Below are 27915 nucleotides of genomic sequence, written 5' to 3' on the forward strand. Positions count from 1 at the left end.
ACCTCACCACCACCTGCTTCCACCACATGGTCATCACCCCCAAAAGAAACCCAAACCTGGAGTTCCCTTCGTGGCTCAGTGGTTAACGACCCCAACCAATATCTATGAAGACGCAGGTTCGATCCCTGGTGTCCCTCAGTGGGTTAAGGATCTGCTGTTGCTGTGAGCTGTGGTGTAGGTGGAAGACACAGCTCAGGTCCTCTGTGGCTGTGGCTGCAGTGTAGACCAGCAGCTGCAGTTCTGATTCGACCACGAACCTGGGAACCTCCATATGCTGCAGGTGCCACCCTAAAAAGACAAAAGATCAAAAAAAAACCAAAAAACAAAAACCGAAACCCAATACATATTAGCAGTCACTCTTCACCCCTCCCTCCCTACTCCCCCCAGAAACTCTGCTTTCTGTCTCTAAGCCTTTGTCCATTCTAGATATTTCATATAAATGGAATCCTACAATATGCAGGTTTTTGTGTCCGGCTCCTTTCCCATAGTATAGCATTTCCTAGGTTCATCCAGGTTATTGGCATGTAACAGTGGGGGTTTTTTTGTGTGTGTGGCTGAATAATATTCCGTGGTATGCTTGAAAGCGCAGCTTGAAGGAGTCATGAACCGAATTTTGGCTGCACTTGCAGGGTGTGGAAGGTCCTGGGCCAGGCATCGAACCCACCTCCCCAGCAGCTACCCAATCCGTTGCAATGACAATGTGGGATCCTTAACCCGCTTCGCCGCAGGAGAACTCCACGAACCCAATACTTTGAGCTGCTTGCCTTGGTGCATGCCACTTAGGGATGCTTTTTGTTAATTCACATTGAGTCTCTCTCGTGGCTTGTATTTTCTGTTCCTTTCTGAAATCCCTGTGTCTATGGGGTGACTCACCAGACAGCGATCACGCAGGCTTCTCGGAGGAACCGGTTTCTGTTTACATGGCGCCGTGCTGAACTCCCTAAGCGGATATGATGCATCCCGCCAGCCCACATACACACGATGTGTTCTTAGTCTATGTGTTGAGACAAGCCATGCTAAGATCACACTCCAAAAGTCATGGAAATCCACACAGGAACTTTCGAGAGGAAGGGAAGCGAGAAGGGAAAAACCTCGATTTCCTGAGACTGGACTATGAGCTGAGGACACAGAGTCACCTGGATTTTCATATGTCCAGTCACCCCAGTCATCTTAATCCACATTCTCCTTCCCAGGGTTCCAGTTCTACACCTTCAGTGTTGCATAGTCATGAGCTTCCGGGGGGTCCTCGGCGGGCACCGAAGCTGCCTCCGACAGTGCGTTGGTGTTTAGCTGGGCATAGGTCACTCCCAGGGGGTCTTCATTCTTTAGGGAAAAGAGATGGGCATGCAGAGCCGAGCTGACCAATATGGCAGCCACGAGCCACATGTGGCTGTTGACATTCGAGTGAATTTAAATGAAAATTTGAGGTCCTCCAAGGACTGACATAAGTAACTGGGCAAAGCCAATGGGAGAAACACCACATCTTTCTGGACCCCATGTTGGTACCCCCATCTTTAAGGGATAAAACCCTCTAAGGACAATAGAGAGAAGGGGTTCTTCTCCCCCCTCCCAACTGTCCTGGAAGCTGTTTGCTTTCCTATAATAAAGACTTGGGTTGCAAAAAAAAAAAAAAAAGAAAAAGAAATTTGAGGTTCTCAGTCTCATCAGATGGCATTTCAAATGTGCAGGAGCCACATGTGGCTGGTGGCTGTGTTATTAGACAGTACAGCTGTGCAGTATTTCCCTCCCTGCAGAAGTTGTGTGGGACAGGGCCCTTCTAGAGTGGCTATGCTTCAGGAAAGATGGGGCTTTTGACTCTCACAGTAGTAACACGAGACCATCCATCCGTGGTAACTGGAGCTTACAAAAATCAGGGCAAGTGTATGGTTCTGAGAATAAGAACCACCCTCCTGTATGCATCCCGACTGGTGAAATTATATTTTTTAAATGATTTTATTGAGATGGAATGTGTATATTATAAGCACACGATTCTGTGACTTTTTGTGACTTTGCTAAATGAGGAAGTCATCCCTACAATACAGTTTTAGAATATCCATTACTCCCCCACATTTCCCTTGCGCCGGTTTGCAGTTAAGTCTTGCTCTTTATCTGCTCTGTCTTCCCCCCTGCACTCTCCCCAGCCATAGGCAACTATAACTTGCCTTTTTCTGGAGATTTTATATAAATGGAATAGTTCTCTATACAGTTTTTTTGTATCTGGCTTTTTTTGCTTAGCAAACCATTTCGAAGTGCAGTCATTGATCACATGTATTAGTACCTTCTTCCTTTTTATTGCTGCATAGTATTCCATTGTATGGAGATAGCACATCATAATAGTACATTATTGTAATATTGTTATCAACCATTTGCTAATAATCAAGGCCATTAAGCCGACATTTAAAATAGCCCAGATTTGTTCACTGGTGCTTAATTTGTAACAAACTATGCATATATATGTGTGTGTGTGTGTGTGTATTTATGAACACAATGTGCTTAAATATTTTTTATAAACACAGCACCAAACCACTCAAGTCTCTTTCTAATGCTTCTCTTTACTTCCTTTGGCATGAAGACTAAACCAGTGACCCTCCGTATCCTATGGAGAAACATGTCAATCTTATCTGCTATTATTCTTAGAGGTAAAGCTTCTTAGTATTATATCACAAATAAGCAGGTTTTTTTAAGTAGGAACAAATGGATGGGTGTAAATTGTTCACATTCGCTAACTGGTGCTCTCATGCCATTCATCTGACATTTAAATTTTGTCGGAAACTTCAGGAAACCCCTTTATGATGTCCCTGGATTCTCACAAGCCTTTCTGTTGGGGATTTTGATTCCCATTAGATCTGGGAGACGAGAGGTCCACATCATGGGGACTTCCTGGTTTGTCTCAGACCACACAGGCGACAAATAGCAGACGTTTGGGAGCTGGACCCCAGCGACTCTGGAATTCAGAGCATATGCGGGGTTTTTTGTTTCTTTGAGATGTAATTGACATGCAACATTGTGCAGGTTTAAGGTGTACACGTGTTGATTGGATACATTGACATATTGCAATAGGGCTACCATCTTGCCGACCCCTCTCTCCGGTCACTGATTATCATTCCTTTTTTCCCTGGTGAGAACAATTACAGTCTAGTCTCCTGGCAACTGTGAAGTGTATGATACGGCATCATTGCCTCTGAGCCCCCTGCCGTGCTGTAGATCTCTAGGATTTATTCCTCTACAGGTTGTAAGCTTGTTCCCTTAAATGCCACATCCCCAATGCCCCCACCCCTCAGAATGGCCGCTGCCATTCTACTCTCTGTTTTTATGGGTTCCATCAAAGCACGTGTTTTTAAACTCCATGTGAAAAACATGTTAAACTCTATTGGCCTCATGTCCGTAACCATCCTATGAGCGAATCCAGGAGGTGGCGGGGGAGGGAACCAGCCTCTGGGGCTAAGGGAGCTCTGGGGTTATTCCAAAGGGAAGAACTCACCGATTCTGATATCCTTTCCGGCTTGCATAAACCTGCATGTGAGTTAAAGGGCAGGAAAAATCAGTTCTCAGGTGGCAAGAGTCAGATTTTAGCCTTGCTATGCGGAGATGCCTCGTGCTGTCTTCCCCACCACTTACCTGCAGCCTCCTGCTTGGGAAGTTTGGGATGGATGGTTCTGAGAGAGAGAAACATGTTCACGTGTGGGATCTGAAGACTTGGGGGTGAGCACAGGGCTGAGAGAGGTGGGGTTGGGCGGGGGAGGTACCGTTTTGAGACCAGGCTCTGAAGGATGGAGTGGGAGTTACACAGGGCAGGAGATCTGTTGAGTATACCTACCTCTGGGGGGATTCTTCTTGTGCTGAACCTACAAAAAAAAAAAAATGCAGGAAGGAATTTATCGCCTGAGAGACACCTTCGCTTTTCTCCCCTTCCTGGGAGTTTGGAACCTGTGCTTCCCTGAACTCACCATCCTGAGAGCATCTGTAGATGAAAAAGATGGCAAAGAAGAGGAGAAGGAGGGACAGGCAGCTGAAGGTGGCGACGAAGATGGCCTTGGTGTCTGGGGGGAGAAGAGCAGGACCACAGAGTCAAATCGGCTCCTGGAACACACCGAGAGCATGGACAACCCTTAACAAGGAGCTGGACACCTGGCTTCGAAACTTGGAGCTGCCTTTTCAGAGCTGGAACATCCAGCTGCTTTAGGGAATTTGCTTTCGTCTCCCATGCCTTTGTTCTCCCCTCCAAAGTGGGGGGAGCATTCGTGGCTTATCTCCTCTCCTGGATGGTGGGGAGATGGGTGGGTCAAGCAGGGACAGAGAGCCCTCACCTGATGCCCTGCAGATAGGAAATAGCCAGCAAAGCCTTCATCCCCAGCAATCGTATTCATCATTCCCTCCCCACTCCCTTGGGTTCTTTCTGGTCTGCTGCCCCCACTGTATTCATATGTAAACCAAGTACCAGGAAGTAAATGGAGTCCCCTCAATTCACACGGACAGGATGGGCTTTGGGACGCTGGTATGTCTAACTATGGAGGCTAGTCTGCCACCAGGTCAGGGTAGCTCCGTGCTGACCACGGGTATGGACATTCAAGAGAAGGGATGTTGGGAAACTCAAAATCTGTTAAGAAACAGTTACCCAAACCGGCTATGACGCCACAGAGGTGATAACAAGTCCAACAAACAGAGGAATCAAAGTCCAAGAATCATCTGCTCAAGATATGGAAGCAGGATTTCCCGCTGTGGTGCAGCGGAAATGAATCCGACTAGGAACCATGAGGTTGCGGGTTCGATCCCTGGCCTCGCTCTGTGGGTGAAGGATCCGGCATTGACATGAGTTGTGGTGTAGGTCGCAGACGCGGCTCAGATCTGGCGTTGCTGTGGCTCTGGCGTAGGCTGGTGGCTACAGCTCCAATTCGACCCCTAGCCTGGGAACCTTCATATGCCATAGGTACTGCCCTCAAAAGACCAAAAAAATAAAAATCAAAAATAAAAAGATAGGGAAGCAGCCTAAGTGTTCCATCGATAGATGATGAATAAAGAAGATGTAAAATATATATTACATATATGTGTGTATATGTATGTATGTGTATATATACATACACACAAGGAAAAAAAAAGAAGGAAAAATTGCCTTTTGCAGAAACATGAATGGACCTGGAGGGTATTATCCATAGTGGAGTAAGTCAGACAAAGACAGATACTATATGATTTCACTTACATGTGGAATCTGAAAGACAAAACAAATGAACCAATAGAACAAAAGGAAGACCATCGCAGATACAGAGAGCAAACTAAACTGGTGGTTGCCGCAGGGCAGGGGTTGTGGTCATGGATGAAATAGGTGAAAAGGTTTAAGAGGGGAGTTCCTGTCGTGGCGAAGCGGAAATGGATCTGACTAGGAACCATGAGGTTGTGGGTTCGATCCCTGGCCTCGCGCAGTGGGTGAAGGATCCAGCGTTGCTGTGAGCCGTGGTGTAGGTTGCAGACTCGGCTGGGACCCCACATTGCTGTGGCTGTGGTGTAGGCTGGTGGCTACAGCTCCGATTCAACCCCTAGCCTGGGAATCTCCATATGCCATGGGCATGGCCATAAAAAACAAATGAAAAAAAGATTTAAGAGGTACAAAGTTCCAATCGTGGAATAAATGTGTGGGGGGAATGTAATATACACGTAGGGGATATCATCACCAGTAATGTAGTAACTTTGAATGTGACAGATGGTTACGAAACTTATTGTGGCGATCATTTTATGATGTATATAAAATAATGAATCACTGTTTTATACACCTGAAACTAATACAATATTATATAGCAACTCTACTTCAATTTTAAAAATACCACAAAATGATGAATAAATCTTAGGGCATTCTAAAAAAAAGAATTTATATATATTATATATAAATATAACATATATTATAAATATATAATAAATATGTGTAAATTCTTATATAAGTAAATGTATAATATAAATATACATGTATAATAAATATATAGATATTTGATAAATATACATATATAATAAATATATTTCTAATATATATTTATATTATACATTCTATACATATAATAAACATACACCTGTATAATAAATATGTGTGTATTATATATAAATATATATTATACATGTATATAATAAATATATACATAAATTCTTTTTTTAGCATGCCCTAAGATTTATTCATAATTTTGGGGGTTTTTTTTTAATTTATTTTTATTTCTATTTTTTTGCTTTTTAGGGCCATACCCACAGTATATGGAGGTTCCCTGGCTAGGGGTCCAATCAGAGCTACAGCTGCTGGCCTACACCACAGCCACAGCAAAGCCAGATCCAAACTGCGTCTGTGACCTACACCACAGATCATGGCAATGCTGGATCCTTAACCCACTGAGCGAGGCCAGGGATCGAACCTGCAACCTCATGGTTCCTAGTCAGATTTGTTTCCGCTGCGCCACAATGGGAACTCCTGGTATTTTTAAAAATTGAAGTAGAGTTGATATACAATGTTATATTAGTTTTAGGTGTATAACACAGCGATCCAATATTTATATACATAAAACATTTATATATAACATGTATATGATGTGTGTGTGTGTGTGTTATACAAGTGTCAAATGATCACATTGGATACCCTCTGAATATCTTACCAGTTGTCAGTTACACCCCAAAGAAGCTGGGGTGGAAAGGAGGTGGGGGGCGAGGGAGTTAAGAAGACCTAACTTGGAGAGAGAGGTGAGGATGAAAAACACTGGCTCCTGGAGTTCCCATCGTGGTGCAGTGGTTAACGAATCCGACTAGGAACCATGAGGTTGCAGGTTCGATCCCTGGCCTTGCTCAGTGGGTCAACGATCCGGCATTGTCCTGAGCTGTGGTGTAGGTTGCAGACGTGGCTAGGATCCCAGCGTTGCTGTGGCTCTGGCGTAGGCCGGTGGCTACAGCTCCGATTCAACCCCTAGCCTGGGAACCTCCATATGCCGAGGGAGCAGCCCTAGAAAAGGCAAAAAGACAAAAAAAAAAAAATACTGACTCCTAAGCCCTCCACCTAGGAGTTCCCCCTGTGGTGCAGTGGAAACAAATCCAACTAGGAACCATGAGGTTGTGGGTTCCATCTCTGGCCTCAGTGGGTTGAGGATCCAGCGTGGCTGTGGTGTAGGTCACACATGCGGCTCGGATCCTGCTTGCTAGGGCTGTGGTGTAGGCTGGCTGCTGCAGCACCCATATTCAACCCTGAGCTCAATTCAACCTCCGATTCAACTTCCATATGCTGCAGGTGTCCTCAGAAGCAAAAAAAAAAAAAAGCACCCTGTCTAGACTCTGACTCACTGTGTAGGATAATGACAGGGCAGTGATCATGATTATTTTTCAGCCCCAATATGCCACCCACACCCATCTCCCTCTGTAGCAGTTGCTATCAGTGTTCCTCCACCCATGTGCCCCCGCAGTGGGGGCATTTGCCGTTTTTCAGCATGCTTGGTCGTGGCCTCTTCCCCTTTCCAACATGAGCGCCTTGATGTATTTGTCAGTGGGAGGGTTCACAATGCCTTGGGGGAGTTCCCGTCGTGGCACAGTGGTTAACGAATCCGACTAGGAACCATGAGGTCGAGGGTTCTATCCCTGGCCTCGCTCAGTGAGTTAGGGATCTGGCGTTGCCATGAGCTGTGGTGTAGGTGGCAGATGCGGCTCGGATCCCGAGTTGCTGTGGCTCTGGCGTAGGCGGGTGGCTACAGCTCCGGTTAGACCCCTAGCCTGGGAACCTCCATATGCTGCAGGAGCAGCCATAGAAAAGGCAAAAAGACAAAAAAAAAAAAAAAGCCTTGGGATCCATGTGGCCCTTTACCAACAACTGCATTTGTACGCACAGTGCCCCTCCACTGGAGTGTGAAAAGGGGGCAGGAACAGCCATTCTGGATGGAAGTAGCAAAATAAGCCGCCTCACCTCATGCTTTCAGTTCTCCCTTTGCCTACCCTCCAGTTTCCCTCACCTGCCAATTCAGTAGAAAGGAGAAGTAAATTATTGCAAAACTGCCCACCACCCACTGAACTGGGCTGCCCTTGAGATGGCCACATATCCTGGTCAATTTCACATCACTGTTTGCAAAATGCCAAAATGAATTTTAAAAGCTCTACGCAATTGGCGAAAGGCATCTGACTGTGCCGTGGGATGCAGCTTGACACAGGGCATCGGTGACGTCACAGACACCAGAAGGAAAGCCTGACCTTGGGGCAAAGTTAGGTGATGAAATTCATCATTGGTCTCTGCACAGAACTGGAGAAGAGGGTCCCTTTCTGTTCAGCTCTACTAGCACAGACTCTAACGACAACCTTGAACCATTTTGGCCCTTTGCAACAGACAGAGGCAGGTTATAAGCTGCTGAAAGAAAAAAAGGATGAAGCATCTAGAATGCTGATCTGCTTGGTATGTTTATCCATTCGAGTCTGGATGAGCCTATTTCAGTCTAAGCCGAGAAAAGCCCCAATTTGTATGAGAATCCCTGAGGGCAGACTCTTCATCAAGTCTTCCCAGGAAAGCACCATCAGAGACAAACAATTTATTTATTATTTTTTCTTGTCTTATTGCCTTTTCTAGGGCTGCTCCCGTGGCATATGGAGGTTCCCAGGCTAGGGGTCTAATTGGAGCTGTAGCCACCACAGGCCTACACCAGAGCCACAACAACTTGAGATCCGAGCCATGTCTGCAACCTACACCACAGATCATGGCAACGCCGTATCTTAACCCACTGATCGAGGCCAGGAATCGAACCCGCAGCCTCATGGTTCCTGGTCAGATTCATTTCTGCTGTGCCACGATGGGAACTCCAGGAGACAAACAATTTAATAGTCACCTCTTTCCCAGGACTTCAACGGTTTAGCAAGCCCTTGATCATACATATTCCCGAAGTCCCTGGACTCCACAGATCCTGGTCTTAGTCCCCAAACCAATCTCACAAGCTCACCCTTCACAGAACCCCCACCAAAGTTTTTCATGGTGTAACATGCCAGATAATGCACCTTGTGCTGTTTTAGTTACCAGTGTTGGCAGAACCCAGGAGTTAGAGGGCATCTCCCTCCACAATAAAGCAGGCGTTCACTCAATACGATGGAGAAAATGGGCATTAAGTTTCTCCTTGTGCCTTTTCATCAAAGAGGGTCGCCTGCCTCATGAAGTGGGCATAATTGGGGAAAAATGTGTCTAATCATATTACCTGTTTTTGCTGGGGGTGGTCCACGTCCGCCATGGTCATCTAGGAAACAGGATGCAAGAAAAGGAATCACAATACTTAGAGGGGGACCTTGGGGACATAAATCCTCGTGTTCTATGTATGATGCTATGCCCTCTTTGGGAAGCAGAGGAGAGAATGCCTTTTCCGTTCTGCAGGTGTTCACTGGGTTCCCACGCCAAAGCCAGAGCATTGGGTTATGCTTCTTAATATTGCTGCAGTTTGGTATTATTTTAATGACAAAAATACTTAGGAATGACAGCATCTTTCTTATCCCAGGAAGGAGCACTGACATTGTGCAAATATTTTCTCCCATTTGGTAGGTTGCCTTTTCATTTCGTTGTTCTTTCTTTTGCTGTGCAGAAGCTTTTTTAGTTGGATGTAGTCCTACTTATTTATGTTCTGCTTTTACTTCCTGTGCTTTTGGTGTCATAGCCAAAAACCTGTTGCCAAGACCAGTGTTCAGGAGCTTCTTCCCTATGTTTTCTTCTAGGAGTTTTATTGGGTTTTTGGTTTGTTTGTTTTTGTCTTTTGTCTCTTGAGGGCTGCACTCACAGCATATGGAGGTTCCTGGGCTAGGGGTGGAGTAGGAGCTGCACCTGTCGGTGTACACCACAGCCACAGCAACGCCCGATCTGAGCCGCGTCTGCAACCTATATCACAGCTCACAGCAATGCCAGATCCTTAACCCACTGAGTGAGGCCAGGGATGGAACCTGCAACCTCATGGTTCCTAGTCAGATTCGTTTCCATTGCACCGTGACGGGAACTCTGGAGTTTTATTGGTTGTGGTCTTCTGTTTAAAGCTTTTCTCCATTTCAAGTTAAATGTTTGTACGTGGTTTGAGATAGGGGTCCAATTTCATTCTTTCACCTGTGGTTATCTAGTTTTTCCCACACCACTGGTTGAAGGGACTACCTTTTCTCCATTGAGTATTCTTGGCTTTCCTTGTCACATTTAGGTGGTTGTATTTCTGGGCTCTGAGTTCTGTTCCTTCCGTATGTATGTCTATTTTTTATGCCAGTACCATACCGTTTTGATTACTATAGCCTTGTAGTATAGTTGGAAAATCAAGAAATGTGATGCCTCTGGCTTTGTTCTTCTTTCTTAGGATGGCTTTGGCTATTTGGGGTCTTTTGTGGTTCCCTACAAATTGCAGGATTATTTGTTCTGTTTCTGTGAAAAATGTCATTGGAACTTGGATAGATATTGGAAGCAAATCCGTGTAAAGCTTTGGGTAATATGGACATTTTAACAATATTCTTCTGGTCCATGAACATGGGCTAGCTTTCCATTTTCATTGTCTTCTCCAATTTCTTTTCATCAGAGTCCTGTAGTTTTCAGTGTACAGATCTTTCACCTGCTTTGTTGTATTTATTCTTAAGTATTTTATTGTTTTTAATGCTATTATGAGTGAGATTTTTTCTTTATTTTTCAGATATCTTGTTAGTAGAAAGAAACAACTGATATGTATATGTCAATTTTTATAATCTACAACTTTACTGAATTTGTTGATTAGTTCTACTGGTTTGGGGATTGAGAGGTTAGGGTTTTCTACATATAAGACCATATCATCTGCAAATGAAAACAGTTTTACCTCTTCTATCCATTTGGGTGCCTTATAGTTTTCTGTCTTCCCTGATTGCTCTAGGTAGGTCTTCCAATATTATGTTGAATTGAAGTGGTGAGAGTGGGCATCCTTATCTTGTTGCTGATATTAGAGGAAAAGCTTTCAACGTTTCACCATTGAACTAAGATGTGCCTTGTTGTACGGACCTTTCTAGTGCTGCAATATGTTCCTTCTACACTCAATTTATTGAGAGTTTTACTCAAAAGGATGTCGTATTTTGTCAGCTTTTTTCCTGCTTCTATTGAGATGATAATATGGTTTTTTATCCTACATTATATTAATGTCTATCACACTTATTAGTTTGTACATGATGAAACATCCTTGCATCTGAGGGATAAATCTCACTTGATCATAGTGTATGATCCTTTTAATGTACTATTAAAATTGGTTTACTAACGTCACATCTATATTCATCAGGGATATTGGTCTGTAGTTTTCTTTTAGTGTCCTTACCTGGTTTTGAGATCAGGGTTGTACTGGATTTATAAAATGATAGTGGGAGGAGTTACCTGGTTGCTCAGTGGGTTAAGATCCAGTGTTGCCCCTGCTGTGGCATGGGTTCAGTTCCTGGCCCAGGAACTTTTGCATGCTGTGGGTGCAGCAAAAAAAAAAAAAAAAAAAGCACTAAAGTGATTGTGGAAATGATTGTAGAAATGTTATTTCCTCTTCAATTTTTGGAAGAGTTTGAGGGGAAAAAAATGGCATTATTTCTTCTTTAAGCATTTGGTAGAATTTGCCATAGAAACCATCTCATCCTGGGCTTTGCTTTGTTGGGAGGTTTTTTTGATTACTGATTAACTCTCTTTAGTGATTATTGCTCTGTCAGTTTTCTATTTCTTCATAATTCAGTCTTGGTTCACAAACTTCCACAAAGGTTCTCTTGTCTTCTCTTCACCCTCACTGCCTTGTCCTCTTCAGGATCGGTCCTAAAACCTTACCTCTCAGGCAACAGAGACCCTGAGATGACTCCAGGTCACAGTATGACACTCCAGGGTCTGATTCCTCACAACAGAACCGAATGTGTCATTATTGCTCTGCTGAAAATGGGGATCCCAGAACCATTACAAGTTGAGGAAGTAGGAAGAGACCAAACTGAGCATGAGGGTGGCATAAGATGTCTCTTGTTTTTTTCCTCCCATTTCAACAACTAAAACTTGGCATCCATCCATGAACAAAACCACCTTCATCATGGAAGTTGGATTCAGCACCATACACCAGTGGCCTCAGGTGTACATTGGGTACCAGGCAGACAGACCTCACTACCAGCTGTGGAACCTGCAGGAGAACTGTGACCTGGTTCCAATCCCTCTTGGCCATGGGTCTCTGTTGCCTGAGAGGTAAGGTTTTAGGACTGATCCTGAAGAGGGCAAGGCAGTGAGGGTGACGAGAAGAAAGAGGGTTTCCCATTTTCCACTGCCCCCAGGGACATTCTCACCCATCTCTCTGTTTTAGTCATGTCTTTTATTTTCTGCATTCAATGCTTTGACATCTTGGGAGCTTGCTGAACCCTTTAGGGATCCTCCCCTTAGAGTTATCCAATTCCTAGAGATAGGGGGGAACCTTCCCTCCAGCACACCTCTCAAATGCAAAGCAACCCATCCAGAGCCCACACTCCCAACCACCTTCTTTATGCCCTTCCTCTGCCCTAATCACCCCAGGGCCAAGTCACAGACAACCAGGGACAGCCTCTGTGCCCCCGAGACAAGCCTCAACCTGGTCCTCCCCACAGAAACTGCAGGAAAGGCTCTTTCCCACACCCCTCCCCTTGTCCCTGCATCCTGACTCACCCTGGTGCTTCCCCATGTGGCCCTACATGGCATGGCATAACCCCTCTTCTTGGGAACTGGAACAAACTATCTTTTCATGGAACCACTTAGACCCTTTCTGTCCCCTGTAGGTAGGTTATCTAAGCTTGAAATGGTCTTTTTTGTTTAGGACTTGCTTGCTTGTCTAAAAACCTCTCCTTTCCATGGTCCTTTGGCAGTCCTGTCTACTTGCTAGAAAGGATGCTTCCGGATTCACGAATCATTAGATCAAACCAATTAGATCTTTAAAACGTACTTTGTTGAATTTTGTATTTTACCAACCTCTATTCCTTTTTTTTTTTTTCTTTTTAATTGTCTTTTTAAGGCATACCTACAGCATATGGAAGTCCCTAGGCCAGGGGTCAGATCAGAGCTGCAGTTGCCAGCCTACTCAACAGCCACAGCAATGCCAGATCCAAGCCATATCTGGGACCTACACCACAGCTCATGGCAATACCACATTCTTAACCCATGGATCGAGGCCAGGAATACTAATCGGGTCCATTTCCACTGAGCCACGATGGAGACTCCCAACCTCTATTCTAAAATGCTCACCCACATCTGTATCCTTGAGACCCGCTCAGAATCCCTGATAAGAGCCTCATTCCCACATGAAGTTCCCTGTCTTATTGTTTCCTGGATTCCTGCTTCCCCAGCCAGGTGCCATCACAGAAAAAGGAGCACATACCTCAAAGGGCAAACCCAAGGCTTCCCTTCTCACCTGTGACCGTCAGTTGCAGGTGATCACTCTCTTCTGACCACTCCTGGGAAACAGTTGTCCTGTAGGCACAAAAGTACTGTCCAGCATCTTCAGAGTCCAGGTTGACAAGGGAGAATTCAGCATCCTGTCCTCCTGTGTTCTGCTCTCGCCTGTACCCAGAGTCCTGCAGCTTCCCCAGCATGAAAGTCACGTTCTGGACCTCAGACTGGCACCGGAAGGTCACATTGCTGTGACGTTTGATCTCTGAGCTGGGCAAGGCATGGAGCTGGGGTTTGGGAAGTTTCTCTGGAAAGAACTCGGAGTTAGTCTGACTCTTCCTGCTGGTGACCACCGCAACCCTCCTCACAGTCAAAGGATTCAAGGAAAAAGGTCATGAAAACGTGGGTCACAGAACAGAGTTAAGGGGGAGACCACTCACCGTGCTTTTTCTCATCTTCGTAGCCCAGACAAAGCCCTGGAAGAGAAACCCTCATGAGAGATGCATCATAGGCTTGTCTTTGAGTAAAAATCAGGCAGAGACCATGTGACTCATTTTTTTAAAGCTCTGTCCTTTTCCTTCCAGGCACTTCCCTGGATTTATTTTTTTATATCTTTTCCTTTTGACCCATTGTTTGTCATTCGGAACTTATGTTTATGGAGGCTGTCATTTTGTAATGTATAAAAATATCAAGGAGTTCCCTGGTGGCTCAGGGGGTTAAGGATCCAGCATGGCTCCTGCTGTGGCATGGGTTCGATCCCTGGCCCAGGAACTTCTGTATGCCATGGGTGTAGCATATATATGTATATATATATATATATATATATAACCACTATGTTGTACACCTAAAACTACTACAATATTGTAAGTCAATTATATTTCAATTAAATTCAATCCAGATCCTCCCCGTTTGAATGTAAATGTACTATTACATTTTTTTTTCTTTTGTTGTTGTTATTGTTGTTGTTGCTGCTATTTCTTGGGCCGTTCCAGCGGCATATGGAGGTTCCCAGGCTAGGGGTTGAATCGGAGCTGTAGCCACCGGCCTACGCCAGAGCCACAGCAACGCGGGATCCGAGCTGCGTCTGCGACCTACACCACAGCTCACGGCAACGCCGGATCGTTAACCCTCTGAGCAAGGCCAGGGACCGAACCCACAACCTCATGGTTCCTAGTCGGATTCGTTAACCACTGCACCACGATGGGAACTCCCGCTATTACATTTTTAAATCAAAAGCATAAAAACAGTCACAGAAAAATGAGATGGGAATACAGGTATATGTCCCGTGATTTTATCAATTTTTTCTTTTTCTTTTTTTGTCTTTTTTTTTTGTCTTTTTGCCATTTCTTGGGCCACTCCCGCAGCATATGGAGGTTCCCAGGCTAGGGGTCGAATTGGAGCTGTAGCCACCAGCCTACACCAGAGCCACAGCAACTCGGGATCCGAACCGTGTCTGCAACCTACACCACAGCTCACGGCAACGCCGGATCCTTAACCCACTAGAGCGAGGCCAGGGATCAAACTTGCAACCTCGTGGTTCCTAGTCAGATTCGTTAACCACTGAGCCGCAAAGGGAACTCCCACAAGTGTCCTATCTTAATAAATCTATTTCTTGCCTATCACTTTGTCTCTCACTGAATTTCTTCTGTGCAGAGGCAGGAAGACCCTGAACCTCGGTGAGTCCAGACATTGGATGAGTGGAGTTCCCGTCGTGGCGCAGCAGAAACGAATCCGACTGGGAACCATGAGGTTGTGGGTTTGATCCCTGGCCTTGTTCAGTGGGTTAAGGATCTGGCATTGCCTTGAGCTGTGGTGTAGGCCGCAGACGTGGCTCGGATCCTGTGTTGCTATGACTCTGGTGTAGGCCGGCAGCTAAAGCTCCGATTAGACCCCTAGCCTGGGAACCTCCATATGCCGAGGGAGCGGACTTAAAAAGATTAAAAAAAAAAAAAAAAAAAAAAAGACACGGGGTGAGTGATTCTAATTTAAAACCATGGGTTTACATCCCAATCTGGGTTTAGGCCGGGTTCGAGTCCCAGCGCGTGGGTACCAGTCCCACTCTGTGTTCTGAATGGGTTCAGGCCGTTGATACTGTCAGTTTCACCTTCATGATTTAGCGTTTCCTGTGCAGACAGCACTGTGCACACAGCCCGCTCTCTGCCTGTCTCCCCCACACGTCACACATGTAACATTTAGCGTGGCCTTTCTATACATCAGATGGAGGGCTGAACAATTTCCCTGCTAGAGAGGGAGGAGGGGGTGGCACTCGAAACCACAGATCCCTAGGAAAGATGACATTGTGACCTTTAATAAAAAATATGGGAGTTCTCGTCGTGACTCAGCAGAAACAGATCTGACAAGTATCCATGAGGATGCAGGTTCCATCCCTGGCCTCGCTCAGTGGGTTAAGGATCCGGTGTTGCCATGAGCTGTGGTGTAAGTTGCAGACAAGGCTCAGATCCCCAGTTGCTGGGGCTGTGGTGTAGGCTGGCGGCTACAGCTGCGATTCGACCCCTAGCCTGGGAACTTCCATATGCCGTGGGTGAGGCCCTAAAAAGACCAAAAAATATATATATGTATTGGGGCTTTGTCCCTGGTCCTGGCAGAGCTCCTAAAACACTGGAATTTCCTAGCTGTTGGAGAGACAGAAAAGGAGTCTTTTGTCATGTGAATGATAACTTTTGGAAAGCCTCCCAGGAACCTTTGCTTGGGGGCTGGTTGCCAGGGAAACCAACCGCCTGATTGGAAGAGTCAGTCCCACCCTCCCTCACTTGGACCTCCGAGGAGGGAAGTGGGGTGGAGATGCCATTCAATCACCAACTGCCAAGGATGTAGTCATTCGTGCCTTTGTGATGAAGCCTCCATAAAAAGCCCAGAGAACAAGGTTCAGGGAGTTTCCATGTTGGACACGTGCCCTCAGGAGCCCTTTCGCCACACCATGCCCTGTGCCTATCTACCATTGGGCTGTTCCAGAGTTAAACTCTTTTCTTATGCATCCCTAGTCCAAGAGTTCCCACTGTGACTCTGCAGTAACAAACCCCATTCGTATCCTTGAGGACACGGGTTCAATCCCTGGCCTTGCTCAGTGGGTTAAGGATCCCGTGTTGCTGTGGCTGTGGTGGTGCAAGCCAGCAGCTGTAGCTCTGATTCAACCCCTAGCCTGGGAACTTCCATATGCCACAAGTGCAGCCCTAAAAAGACAAAAAAAAAAAAATCAGTAGTCTATTGAGTAAAATGCTTCTCTGAGTTCTGTGAGCCTTTCCACCAAATTGATGGAATGCAAGGATGAATTGGGGTTGTTGAAACCTTCAGTCCCTACATAGTTGGTCAGCCCGAAGCACAGGTGACCCCCAGGGCTTGTGACTGGGATCTGGAGTGGGAGGGAGGCTGTCCTGTAGGACTGACCCCTCGATCTGTGGGCTCTGATGCTATCTCCAGGTAGAGAGTGTCACAACGGAGTTGGACTGATCCAGCTGGTGTCAGAGAGGTGCTTCATGGTATGGGAAATCCCCCCACCCCCAAAAAATGTATACATCAGACTTGGATGCAGAATCCTAATTGGTGTCAGAATCAGAGCTACCAATGACTGGTAGAGGGGAGCCAAAACTGCCACCCCACCAAATGGGTCCGGCACGATTTATTTCAGCTGATTCTTTTTACAAAACAGTAGACACTGGAGTTCCCATTGTGGCTCAGTGGAAACGAATCTGACTAGCATCCGCAAGGACACAGGTTCGATCCCTGACCTTGCTCAGAGGGTTAAGGATCTGGCCTTGCCATGAACTGTGGTGTAGGTCACAGGCATAGCTCGGATCCTGTGTGGCTGTGGCTGTGGCTGTGGCGTAGGCCGGCTCTATCTCTGATTCGACCTCTAGCCTGGGAATCTCCATATGCTGCTGTGCAGCCCTAAAAAGTCAAAAATAAATAAAAATAAAAAAGAATCGGAAGACACTGACAGTGGAGTGGTAATAGTATGAGCTGGCTCCTTACATGAGTTGAGGGTAGGGGTAGGTCCAGGGGTCCGGTCGCAGGGGTGGCTTAGCTGGGGTTGTGTGCAGGGGGCATGCGTAGTATCCCGCTGTGGCTCTTGGCCCTTCAGAAGTGGCAGTGGGTTTATTTAGGGTTTTTTTTGGTATCTTCTTGTCCATAATTTGCGCCAACTGCACAGGGCTCACCGTTATTTTTAGTCCCTTGGAGTTTCTTTCTATTTGGTTGCTTCAGGGAATGTTTGTCCAGGTGCCAGCACTGTGGCCACTGCAGCCAAGAGTCCCAGGTCCCAGGTCCCAACCTATCTCAGCTGGAGGTTTGGGGTGCAGTGGCTTTAGCTCAGATGTGTGCATGGGGAGAGCATGACCCCAAGGGAGAGGGCTGTCCCCAGGAGAAGGAGGAAGCAACTGGAGCAAATGCAGAGTCCTGAGGTCCGTCACACTGTCCGTCCGTGCCTCCCCCCTCCCCCCCCCCGCCCTCGCCACCAATCCCACCCCATCACGAACGAGGATCTGGAGCTGCTGTTTCCAAAGCCTGGAGCTCCCATGAGACCAAGATGCTAACCCAGCTCTTCTTTCCCACAGACTAGGGTCTGTTTGATTACTTTACGTTCAAACTGAGGATGCTTAAAATCAGGCTAAGGATAGGGCTCGTCATGATTTTTCCGTCCTATCCATTATTCCCAGCCATAGTGTTATATTCGACCTGTTTCTCTTACTTTAACGTTTGTATTCTTTTTTTTTTTTTTTGTCTTTTTAGGGCCACACCCGCAGCATATGGAGGTTCCCAGGCTTGGGGTCCAATCAGAGCTATAGCCTCCAGCCACAGCCATAGCAACACGGGATCCAAGACGCATCTACGACCTATACCATAGCTCATGGCAACACTGGATCCTTAACCCACTGAGTGAGGCCAGGGATCAAACCTGCGTCCTCCTGGATCCTGGTCGGGTCCATTAACCACCGAGCCATGACGGGAACTACCTGTATTCTTTTTTTTCTGCACTTGCAGCATGCAGAAGTTCCCAAGCCAGGGGTTGAACCCACACCACAGCAGTAACCAGAGCCGCAGCAGTGATGATGCCAGATCCCCTACCTGCTCAGCCACCAGGGAGCTCCTTCACTTTTGAATTCTGTTGCTTTTGCTACAAGTTATTTGCTAAAGGGGTGTTGCCTGTAGCTAAAAGGATACATAATGGCCCCTCTCCAGGAACCCTGCCTCCCCTGCCTGAGCCCTGAACAAAAACACCTTTTTTAGCTCCAAGGACGCATCCTGACCAGGCTCATGTGAACGGCTGCAGGAAACAAGAAATGAACTATTCCCTTCAGGATTCTCGGTGGAAACAGGAAATATGTGCAACAACTTACTTTGCTTTTTTTTTATGTTTTTCTGGTCTTTGTTTTTTATTTTATAACTTTTTTTTTTTTGTCTTTTTGCCATTTCTTGGGCCGCTCCCACGGCATATGGAGGTTCCCAGGCTAGGGGTCTAATCTGAGCTGTAGCCACCAGCCTACACCAGAGCCACAGCAATGCAGGATCTGAGCCGCGTCTGCAACCTACACCATAGCTCACAGCAACACCGGATCCTTAACCCACAGAGCAAGGCCAGGCATTGATCCCGCAACCTCATGGTTCCTAGTCGGATTCGTTAACCACTGCGCCACGACGGGAACTCCTACTTTGCTTTTTACTTTGCTTTTTAAAACTCGACCTCCTCCCGTCCCCCTCTTTGTTCTGTAAAAGAAACTAGCAGCCAGACCCCAATGAGAGGGTTCTTTGGGACACTTGTCCCCGATCTTGGTCTGCTGGCTTTCTAAATAAAGTCACTATTTCCTGCCCCAACCACTTATCTCAGGGCAGTGAGCAGTGTGAGCTTGGAATCATCGGTAACAATCGGGTCTTTTCTGTGTTTCTGGTTTGTAAGTCGCAGCCCTTCACACCGTGTAGACCCCGCCCTTCTCTGCCTGTTTAACAGATGGGATCCAGGTAGGACGACTTGGCTGTCCCATCTGCTGTGCATTTCTCATCCTGGTAAACTAAGGACACTCCCCATGTCTCTGCACCTCTGCTTCCTCTTTCCTTAAGCACAAGCACCAAAGCCAGGCCATGTGGATTCCACAGCCCACCAAGCTCTAAGGGGACTCGGTTGGTGTCCCCGGTCCACTGATGCCACCATTTTTGTCCATGCCACCACGTTCCGCGCGTTAACCGCCCCCTCCACCGTGCGCATTCCCACTGCACAGACCCAGCTGTCCCAGACCTGGAGACTCACCGAGGCAAAGCAGGGGAAAGATTTTTGAGACCATAGCGTCCCTCTGCCAGAACCAAGATCCTGTTTCAAAGGAAGAAGTGGGGCTGGCCGATGGCAGCTCCCTCCTGCCCACCTTGTCCAGAGGATGCGTGGCAAGAGGTTTGCCCTGATGCTTGGCTTCTGCACCACCTGGCTGGCGCAGTTTCCTTCTTACAACTGACTCAGGAAACCAGAAGCTGCCCGGACAACATCTTCCTCTTAAAATCTGGTGTGTGTGGCTCCACCCACCCGAGACCTCTCCAGTCTTATCTGAAGCCCTGCCCAAGACAATTTCCTTGAAAATTGTCTTGTCCTTCTTTCTTTCTTTCTTTCTTCCTTCCTTCCGTCCTTTCTTTCTTTCTTTTTTTTTTTTTTGCTTTCCAGAGCCACACCCTCGGCATATGGAGGTTCCCAGGCTAGGGTTGGAATCGGAGCTATGGCTGCCAGCCTACGCCACAGTCACTGCAGCTCGGGATCTGAGCCACACCTGTGACCTACACCACAGTTCAGGGCAATGCTGGATCCTGAACCCACTGAGGGAGGCCCGGGATCGCACCTGCATCCTCACGGATACTAGTCGGGTTCGTTACCAGTAAGCCACAATGGGAACTCCGAAAATTGTCTTCTAAACAGTCTTATTTGGCAGAGTGGCAGGTGGAAGTTCCCAGGCTAGGGATCAAACCTGTGCCACAGCAGTAACCTGGGCTCCTGCAGTGACAATGCTGGATCCTTAACCCACTGCACCACCAGGGAACTTAAAAAGTCTTATGTTTATTTTTAAATTGAAGTATAATTGACTTATAATATTGTACTATAATAGTTTCAGGTGTACAGCATAGCGATTCAATTTTTTTTTTTTTTTTTTGCCACACCAGCAGCACTAGGAAGTTTCCTGGCCAGGGACTGAACCTACATCACAGCAGTGACAGCGTTGGATCCTTGAACTGCTAAGCTACCAGGTAATTCTGTGATTCAATATTCTTTTAGGTTACACTCCATTAAAAGTTATTGCAAGATAGTGGCTATAACTCCCTGTGCTATACGGTATATCTTTGTTGAGTACCTGTTTTATACATAGCAGTCTGTGTCTCTTCATACCGTACCCCTATAATTTCCCTCCCCCACTTCCCTCGCTCCACGGGAAACCACTCGTTTGTTTTCTATGTCTGTGAATCTGTTTCTGGTTTGCTATATACATTCATTTATATGATTTTTCAGATGTCACATGTAAGTGATACCATGGAGTATCTGTCTGTCTTAAAGCGTTTTATTTATTTATCTTTCTTTTATTTATTTATTTTGTCTTTTCGCCTTTTCTGGGGCTGCTCCCGTGGCATATGGAGGTTCCCAGGCTAGGGGTCGAATCGGAGCTGTAGCCGCCAGCCTATGCCAGATTGTATTTCCCCAATACAATCTTTTGTTTCTACTGTACAGCATGGTGACCCAGTCACACATACATGTATACATTTTTTTCTCACATGATCATGCTCCATCATAAGTGACCAGACATAGTTTCCAGTGCTACATAGCAGGATCTCATTGCTAATCCATTCCAAAGGCAATAGTCTGCATCTATTAATCCCAAGCTCCCAATCCACCCCACTCCCTCCCCCTTGGCGACCACAAGTCTGTTCTCCCATGATTTTCTTTTCTGTGGAAAGGTTCCTTTGTGCCATATATTAGATTCCAGATAGAGGTGATATCATACGATATTTGTCGTTCCCCTTCTGACTTACTTCACTTAGAATGAGAGTCTCTAGTTGCATCCATGTTGCTGCAAATGGCTTTATTTTGTTCTTTTTTATGGCTGAGTAATATTCCATTGTGTATGCATACCACATGTCTTTATCCATTCTTCTATCAGTGGACATTTAGGTTGCTTTCATGTCTTGGCTAGTCTGAATAGTGCTGCAATGAACATTGCGGTGCATGTATCTTTTTGAATGAGAGTTTTTTCCATATAGATGCCCCCAGGGAACTCCAAAGGGTCTTCACTTTAAAAGGCTCACCTTCTTTAGAAATATTTGGGGATTGGAGTTTCCAGTGTGGTACAGTGGATTAAGAATCCACTGCAGGAGTTCCTGCCATGGCTCAGTGGTTAACAAATCTAACTAGCATCCATGAAGATGCAGGTTTGATCCCTGGCCTCGCTCAGTGGGTTAAGGATCCGGCGTTGCCGTGAGCTGTGGTGTGGGTCACAGACAAGGCTCACATCCTGCGTTGCTGTGGCTGTGGTGTAGGCCGGCAGCTATAGCTCCAATTGGACCCCTAGCCTGGGAACCTCCATATGCCATGGGTGGGGCCCTAAAAAGAAAAAAAGAAAAAAAAAAAGAATCCAGCTGCAGCGGCTCAGGGCACTGTGGAGGTGTGGGTTTGATCTTTGTTCCCGAGCAGTGGGTTAAAGGATCCAGCATTGCCACAGCCGTGGCATAGGTTGCAGCTGCGTCTTGGATTCAATCCCTGGCCTAAGGGAACTTCCATCTGCTGTGGGTGCAGCCCTAAATTTAAAAAAATTTTAAAAAGAGAAAAAGAACTATTTGGGAGTGATAAGAAAACAATTCCTGAGATATATATCTATATTTATCTATGTCTATACCCTATACTGTTATCTTACTTTATCCCAAACCTATAAAATTTAAAATGTGTTTCATGCCAATGAGAACTTTCGCACAACGTGCTTATAAATTGCTCCTGCAACATGATTTTTTTAAAAGTTTAATTGGAGTATAGTTGATTTACAATGTTGTATTAGTTTCAGGTATACGGCACAATGATTCAGTCACGTATATACAAATAGCCTTTTTTAAAATTCAGATTCTTTTCCATATAGGTCATTACAGAATATTGAGTAGCGTACCTTATGCTGTACAGTAAGTCCTTGTTGGTTACATGATTTATTTTATATTTTGGCTCTTTTATGAGTTCATATATTATCATGTCTTCTTGCAACACTGAAATTTCATTTTTATGCTTTTTAAAAAAAACATATGAAACTTCCCAGGCCAGGGATTGAATCTGAGCCACAGGTGCAACCTCTGCCTATGCTGCAGCTGTGGCAATGCCACATCCCTCATCCTACTGCTTCGGGTCAGGTATAGAAACCACACCTCCTCAGTGACTTGAGCCACTGTAGTCAGATTCTTTTTTTTTTTTAAGTGCCACACCCATGACATACGGAAATTTCCAGGCTAGGGGTAGAATCAGAGCTGCAGTTGCCAGCCTGTGCCACAGCCACAGCAATGCTAGATCCAAGCAGAGTCTGCGACCTACACCACATCTCAGGGCAACACCGGATCTTTTAACCCACTGAATGAGGCCAGGGATCCCTCTGGCATCCTCATGGATACTCGTCCTATTCTTACCTGCTGAGCCCCAGTGGGAACTCCTCACAGCATGATTTAAATTGTTGTGATGTCCTCTACTCTGCAGAAGTAAACAACTTGTAACTGACCAACCTCCTGCTCCTGCACGTTAACAGTACTTCCCATTCATTAGCTACTATCATCAAAATTAAAATGAACAACTTGCAGATCTTTTGGACAACCTTAATTATTCCCTAGGGTAAACGCCTTGAACTTGAACTATAAATTTATAGGCAGTGGAAGGCTATAATTTTTGTTTGTTTTTTTGCCATTTCTAGGGCCGCTCCTGTGGCATATGGAGGTTCCCAGGCTAGGGGTCTAATTGGAGCTGTAGCCACCGGCCTCCGCCACAGCCATAGCAATGCAGGATCTGAGCCGCGTCTGCAACCTACACCACAGCTCGCGGCAACGCCGGACCCTTAACCCACTGAGCAAGGGCAGGGACCGAACCCACAACCTCATGGTTCCTAGTTGGATTCGTTAACCACTGAGACACGATGGGAACTCCAAGCTATAAATGTTGAGGGGAGGGGTGAGCTTCATAACCTAGCTGCCATTCATAACCATATTGATGTATCATTCTAAAAAGTGATGATGTGTCATTTTTCCAAATTCTATTTAACGTTAGATTTAGCATGGAAAACTTGTCAAGCCAATAGGGTAAAATGACATTTTATTTACGTTTTCTGGGTTTGATTTCTTGGAATAGCAAATGTCTTCTTTTTTTTTTTTAACTTTTTTCATGTGGAATGCAGTTACTGAGAGAGGTGTGTTAAAAAGCAACATATAATGATAAGTTTAGGTCCTTTAAATTGTCCACAGTTCTTTTGTAACTTCTGTATCTATATGATTAGCTGTATACAAAGTTGGGGTTATTATATGTTTGTCTTGAATTGGCTTTTTTATCATTACGAAATTTTTCATATCTAAAATTATTCTTGCCTTAAAATCTACTTTACGTGATTTTTTTTTTCTTTTTGCCTTTTTCTTCAGCTGCTCCCGTGGCATATGGAGGTTCCCAGGCTAGGGGTCTAATCGGGGTCTAATCTAGCTGCCAGCCTACACCAGAGCCACAGCAACACGGGATACGAGGCGCGTCTGCAACCTACACCACAGCTCGCGGCAACGCCGGATCCTTAACCCACTGAGCAAGGCCAGGGATCGAACCTGCAACCTCGTGATTCCTGGTCGGATTCATTAACCACTGAGCCATGATGGAAACTCCTGTGATTTTTTTTTTCCTTTGGTCTTTTTAGGGTCACACCAGAGGCATATGGAAGTTCCCAGGCTAGGGGTCCAATCAGAGCTACAGCTGCGGCCTATGCCACAGCCACAGCAATGCAGGATCCAAGCCACGTCTGCAACTTACACTGCAGCTCACAGCAATGCCGATCCTTAACCTGCTGAGCGAGGCCAGGAATTGAACCTGAATCCTCATGAATACTAGTTGGGTTCAGAACCGCTGAGCCACAGTGGGAACTCCTTGTAAATTTTTTTTTTTTTTTTTTGCTTTCAACTCATCTATGCATATACTTAAAGCGTTTTTCTCTTGGGGAAAAAAAACTATTTATTTATTTAGGTCTTTTTAAAGCATTAATTAGATCTTTTAATTTGGGGGCCCATTGATGTTCCATGTAATTATTTATAGAATGTAAGTTTATCACCTTGCTAATCTTTCTATTTGCCCATCTCTCTCTCTCTCTCTTTTTTTTTTTTTTTTGCCATTTTCTTGGGCCACTCCCGCGGCATATGGAGGTTCCTAGGCTAGGGGTCTAATCAGAGCTATAGCCACCAGCCTATGCCAGAGCCACAGAAACGCGAGATCCAAGCCACGTCTGTGACCTACACCACAGCTCATGGCAACGCCGGATCCTTAACCCACTGAGCGAGGCCAGGGATCAATCCCACAACCTCATGGTTCCTAGTCGGATTTGCCAACCACTGCGCCACAATCGGAAACTCCAGCCCATGTCTTTTATGTGTCTTCATTTCCAATTGCTTTGTTTTAAAAATTATTTAGAAGTTCCCTGGTGGCTCAGTAGATTAAGGATCTGGCATTGTCACTGCAGTGGCCTGGCTCGGGTTTGATCCCTGGCCTAGGAACTTCTAGTGTAAGCCCAGACTGAATTTGTTTTTAAATGCATCAACCATGATCTTACTCCCTCTCTGCACATAGACCTTAGAGAAACACCTCACATTCCATTAAAAAATATTCCCTAATAGGAAATCCTTTGGGTTAAGGATCTGGCATTGTCATTGCAGTGGCTTGGGGCACTGCTGTGGTGCAGGTTTGATCCCTGGCCTAGGAACTTATGTATGCTGCAGGTGCAAAGCCAAACCAACAACCAACAACAACAAAAACCTACTAACACTGACTCCTTCACTCACTTCTAAGGTCCAGTTGTTTTCCTCCTGGCCAAGAAATTCTCACCTTCTCTGTATCAACTTTTTCCATTTCCCCCACAGAATCCGGGCTTTCAGCATTTCTGGCTCATCTAGGTGTGTTAGAATTTGAGGCCTGAATTTGACCGTGTGCAGATAAAGATTCTGCACCAAGAGTGGTTCAGGGAGAAGGAGAAACTAGGAGGATTCATGGGATTTTGTGGAACCGAGAAAGGGCCTGACGGCTGGGAGCTGACCACAGCACAGGAGAGCCTCCGGGAGAAGGGATGCAGGAGCTGAGAGCAGAGCAGGAGCCTGAGTCCGGCGTGGGGAAGCGAGAACTTCCAAGTGCAGGAGCCCTGGATGCCCCTCAGGGACCAGGAGGGCGACCACGCGGGCTCCCACTGGCGCCTGGGTCTCAGGGACCATTCTTTGCAGGGCTGTGTCTTGGCCAGAGGGACACAGGGAGAGATGGTGAGTGTTTCTTCCTAAACTCCCCCACCCCGACCCTTCACTCCCCAGGCCCCACTTCCCTCTCCCTGCTACCTGGGTGTCCTGAGGGCAGGTGAGCCGGCACCTCCAGTCCTGAGCTCTGCCTCCTTCCAGGGCCCCTCCCCAAGCCCTCCCTCCGTGCCTGGCCCAGCTCCGCGGTCCCTGCCCTGAGCAACGTGAGCCTGCAGTGCTGGGCCCCGACCAAGGACGTCAACTTTGCTCTCAGAAAGGGGGGCGGTGTCTTGGGGCTCTTGCAGCCACCTGACTCCACGGAGGGCGAGGCCCGGGCTGAGTTTCTCCTGACTGCTGTGAGGAGCAGGGATGCTGGCGAGTATACCTGCGAATACCACAGGAAGGGCCACCCCCACCTGGCTTCACAGCCCAGCGAGGCCTTGCTTCTCCTGGTGACGGGTGAGGAGGGGGGGTGCCTCAGAATGACACAGGGTCTTCCTAGGGGTGGGGGACGAGGGAGGAAGCAGAAGAGGGGAGGGGCCGGGGGGCGGGGGCGGGGGGGATCTCACCTCGAGTGTAGTTGGGGAGGGGGCGCGGAGAAAGGCAGGAACAGCACAATCACGGTGGTTCTATCCAGGGCTTTTTTGGGGTGGGGGGGCAGCCTCCTTCCTGGAGTTGAGCAGAGAGGGTGAGAGCAGGTGTCTGTCACCCCACCCCCCACGAGAAGCCCCTGCCAGGAGATCAGGGCGAGAGGGGGACCCAAGGCTTCTCCTGCTGGCATCCTCTTTCTGTTACAGGAGATTGACCTAAACATGAGCCATGAGGTCCAGACACTGGACACAAGCAAATCCTGTGATGTTGCCTTTTGCTCAAAACTGAAGGTGAATCTCTGTGCCTGTACTTAGAAGTCTCGATTGGAGAGAAACGCAAAATGCAGGTCCTTTCCGAAAGCGTCCGCTTCCCCCTAAACCCTGCTCCCCTCTCTCCCACAGAAACCTTGGAGACGGCCCCATCAAACTCTCCTCTTTATTCCCTGCCATCTACCTCCTCTGGTTTTTGCACTTTTCACGTAATCTCCATCATTACAATTTAAAGCCTGCTTGAAGTCCCACGTCTTCCAAGAAGCTCTGACTCTGGCCCTTCTGTGACCTCCAACAGCACTATAATTGGTAATTTTTGTTTAGAAATTAATCTTTCTGCTTAACCTAGAGTGAGGAAGAAGCCTGGGGCATGAACTCATCCACCCTCCACCGATCCTAGCAAGGTGTTGGGCACACAGTAGGCACTCAGTGAATACTAGGCGTCTGCACTTGATGCATACCAAGCAGGGCTCTCAAAAGCGGTAAAATTCAGTGGTTCTTAATCCCATTCATTCCCAAAGGGGATGCGTAAGGGGTCGGCCAGGCCCAGGGCACTACAATTCCCAGCGGCCAGTGCGGGTCCAGCTCTGGTTACCCAGCGTTGCCGGGGTGGGACGGAGCGGGCTTTTCCTATCCAGCAGAGCTCCCACCAGGCTTTAATGGGCAATACGATTCATCTGGATGGACGGCGCTTTTGCTGTGTCTGGGCAGCGAAGGCAGGACGCACGATCTGCCGCGGAGCAGGAGGGATCACCGCTCCGGACGCGCGCCATTTGGCGCGGACTCCCTGGGTCTTGCGGGCAGGACGGTCCGGGAGCGCGCGCGAGGCGCCCCTCCGCCGCCGGGCGGGAGCGAGCGCTCAGGTGCGCTTTGGATAACCCGTGGGCTCAGCCGCTGCGGAGGTGGTGCCCCTGGCTGCAGCTGATCCGCGGTTTGTTCTCCAGGACGCCTGCGCCTGGGGTTCCTGGGAGGTAGGAGCCCCACATCCTTCGCGTCACGGTGAAGAAGCGCTGTATCCCCAGCGGGTAAGTCTTGGCCGCGAGTTCCCCGGCGACAACTAGAGTCGCCAGATGAGGGCACGTTCCGGGGGAGGGGGGGGCCTGGGGGGGGGGGCTCCCGAGTCCCGCGGTGGGAAGAGGCCGTCCGCGCTGTCTGGCTGCATCCCGTTGCCTCCAGCGGGCCTGGGCGCGGAGGGGCGAGCGGGCAGGGTGGGTGCCCGCGGGGCTGGCGGCGCGGGTGGCAGCGCTGCGGGGCAGGGTGGGG

At 47.2% G+C, this 27915-nt stretch overlaps 1 protein-coding gene across 5 annotated transcripts; it reads right to left on the bottom strand.

Moving 5' to 3' along the window:
- Positions 1-357: 357 nt before the first annotated feature.
- On the bottom strand, positions 358-19768 carry VSTM1 (V-set and transmembrane domain containing 1). Of its 5 annotated transcripts, none has more exons than XM_047792904.1 (9): positions 19587-19768; positions 13768-13803; positions 13350-13634; positions 9180-9218; positions 3948-4040; positions 3818-3845; positions 3619-3656; positions 3482-3513; positions 358-1323 (listed from the first exon to the last, which is right to left on the bottom strand). In XM_047792904.1, the coding sequence occupies exons 1-9, from the start codon at positions 19618-19620 to the stop codon at positions 1204-1206; spliced, it is 705 nt and encodes a 234-aa protein (XP_047648860.1). In that variant the 5' UTR covers positions 19621-19768; the 3' UTR covers positions 358-1203. The 5 variants fall into 5 exon arrangements, with proteins under 5 accessions (XP_047648860.1, XP_047648857.1, XP_047648862.1 ...); XM_047792906.1 differs by having other exon boundaries at positions 1186-1323; positions 3948-4080; XM_047792901.1 differs by having other exon boundaries at positions 3619-3845; positions 3948-4080.
- Positions 19769-27915: the final 8147 nt, after the last annotated feature.

This window comes from Phacochoerus africanus, chromosome 8 (genome assembly GCF_016906955.1).
Source record: "Phacochoerus africanus isolate WHEZ1 chromosome 8, ROS_Pafr_v1, whole genome shotgun sequence".
NCBI classification, from domain to species: Eukaryota; Metazoa; Chordata; class Mammalia; order Artiodactyla; family Suidae; genus Phacochoerus; species Phacochoerus africanus.

What these genes read in the sequence shown, in the direction of transcription:
- VSTM1 (XM_047792901.1), bottom strand. Translation starts at nt 19,620, where the DNA reads ATGGTCTCAAAAATCTTTCCCCTGCTTTGCCTCG. An exon ending in CTTTCCCCTGCTTTGCCTCG is followed by an intron (nt 13,804 to 19,586) that starts GTGAGTCTCCAG and finishes TTTCTCTTCCAG; the next exon opens with GGCTTTGTCTGGGCTACGAA. An exon ending in ACCACCCCCAGCAAAAACAG is followed by an intron (nt 4,081 to 9,179) that starts GTAATATGATTA and finishes GGTGTGTTCCAG; the next exon opens with GAGCCGATTTGACTCTGTGG.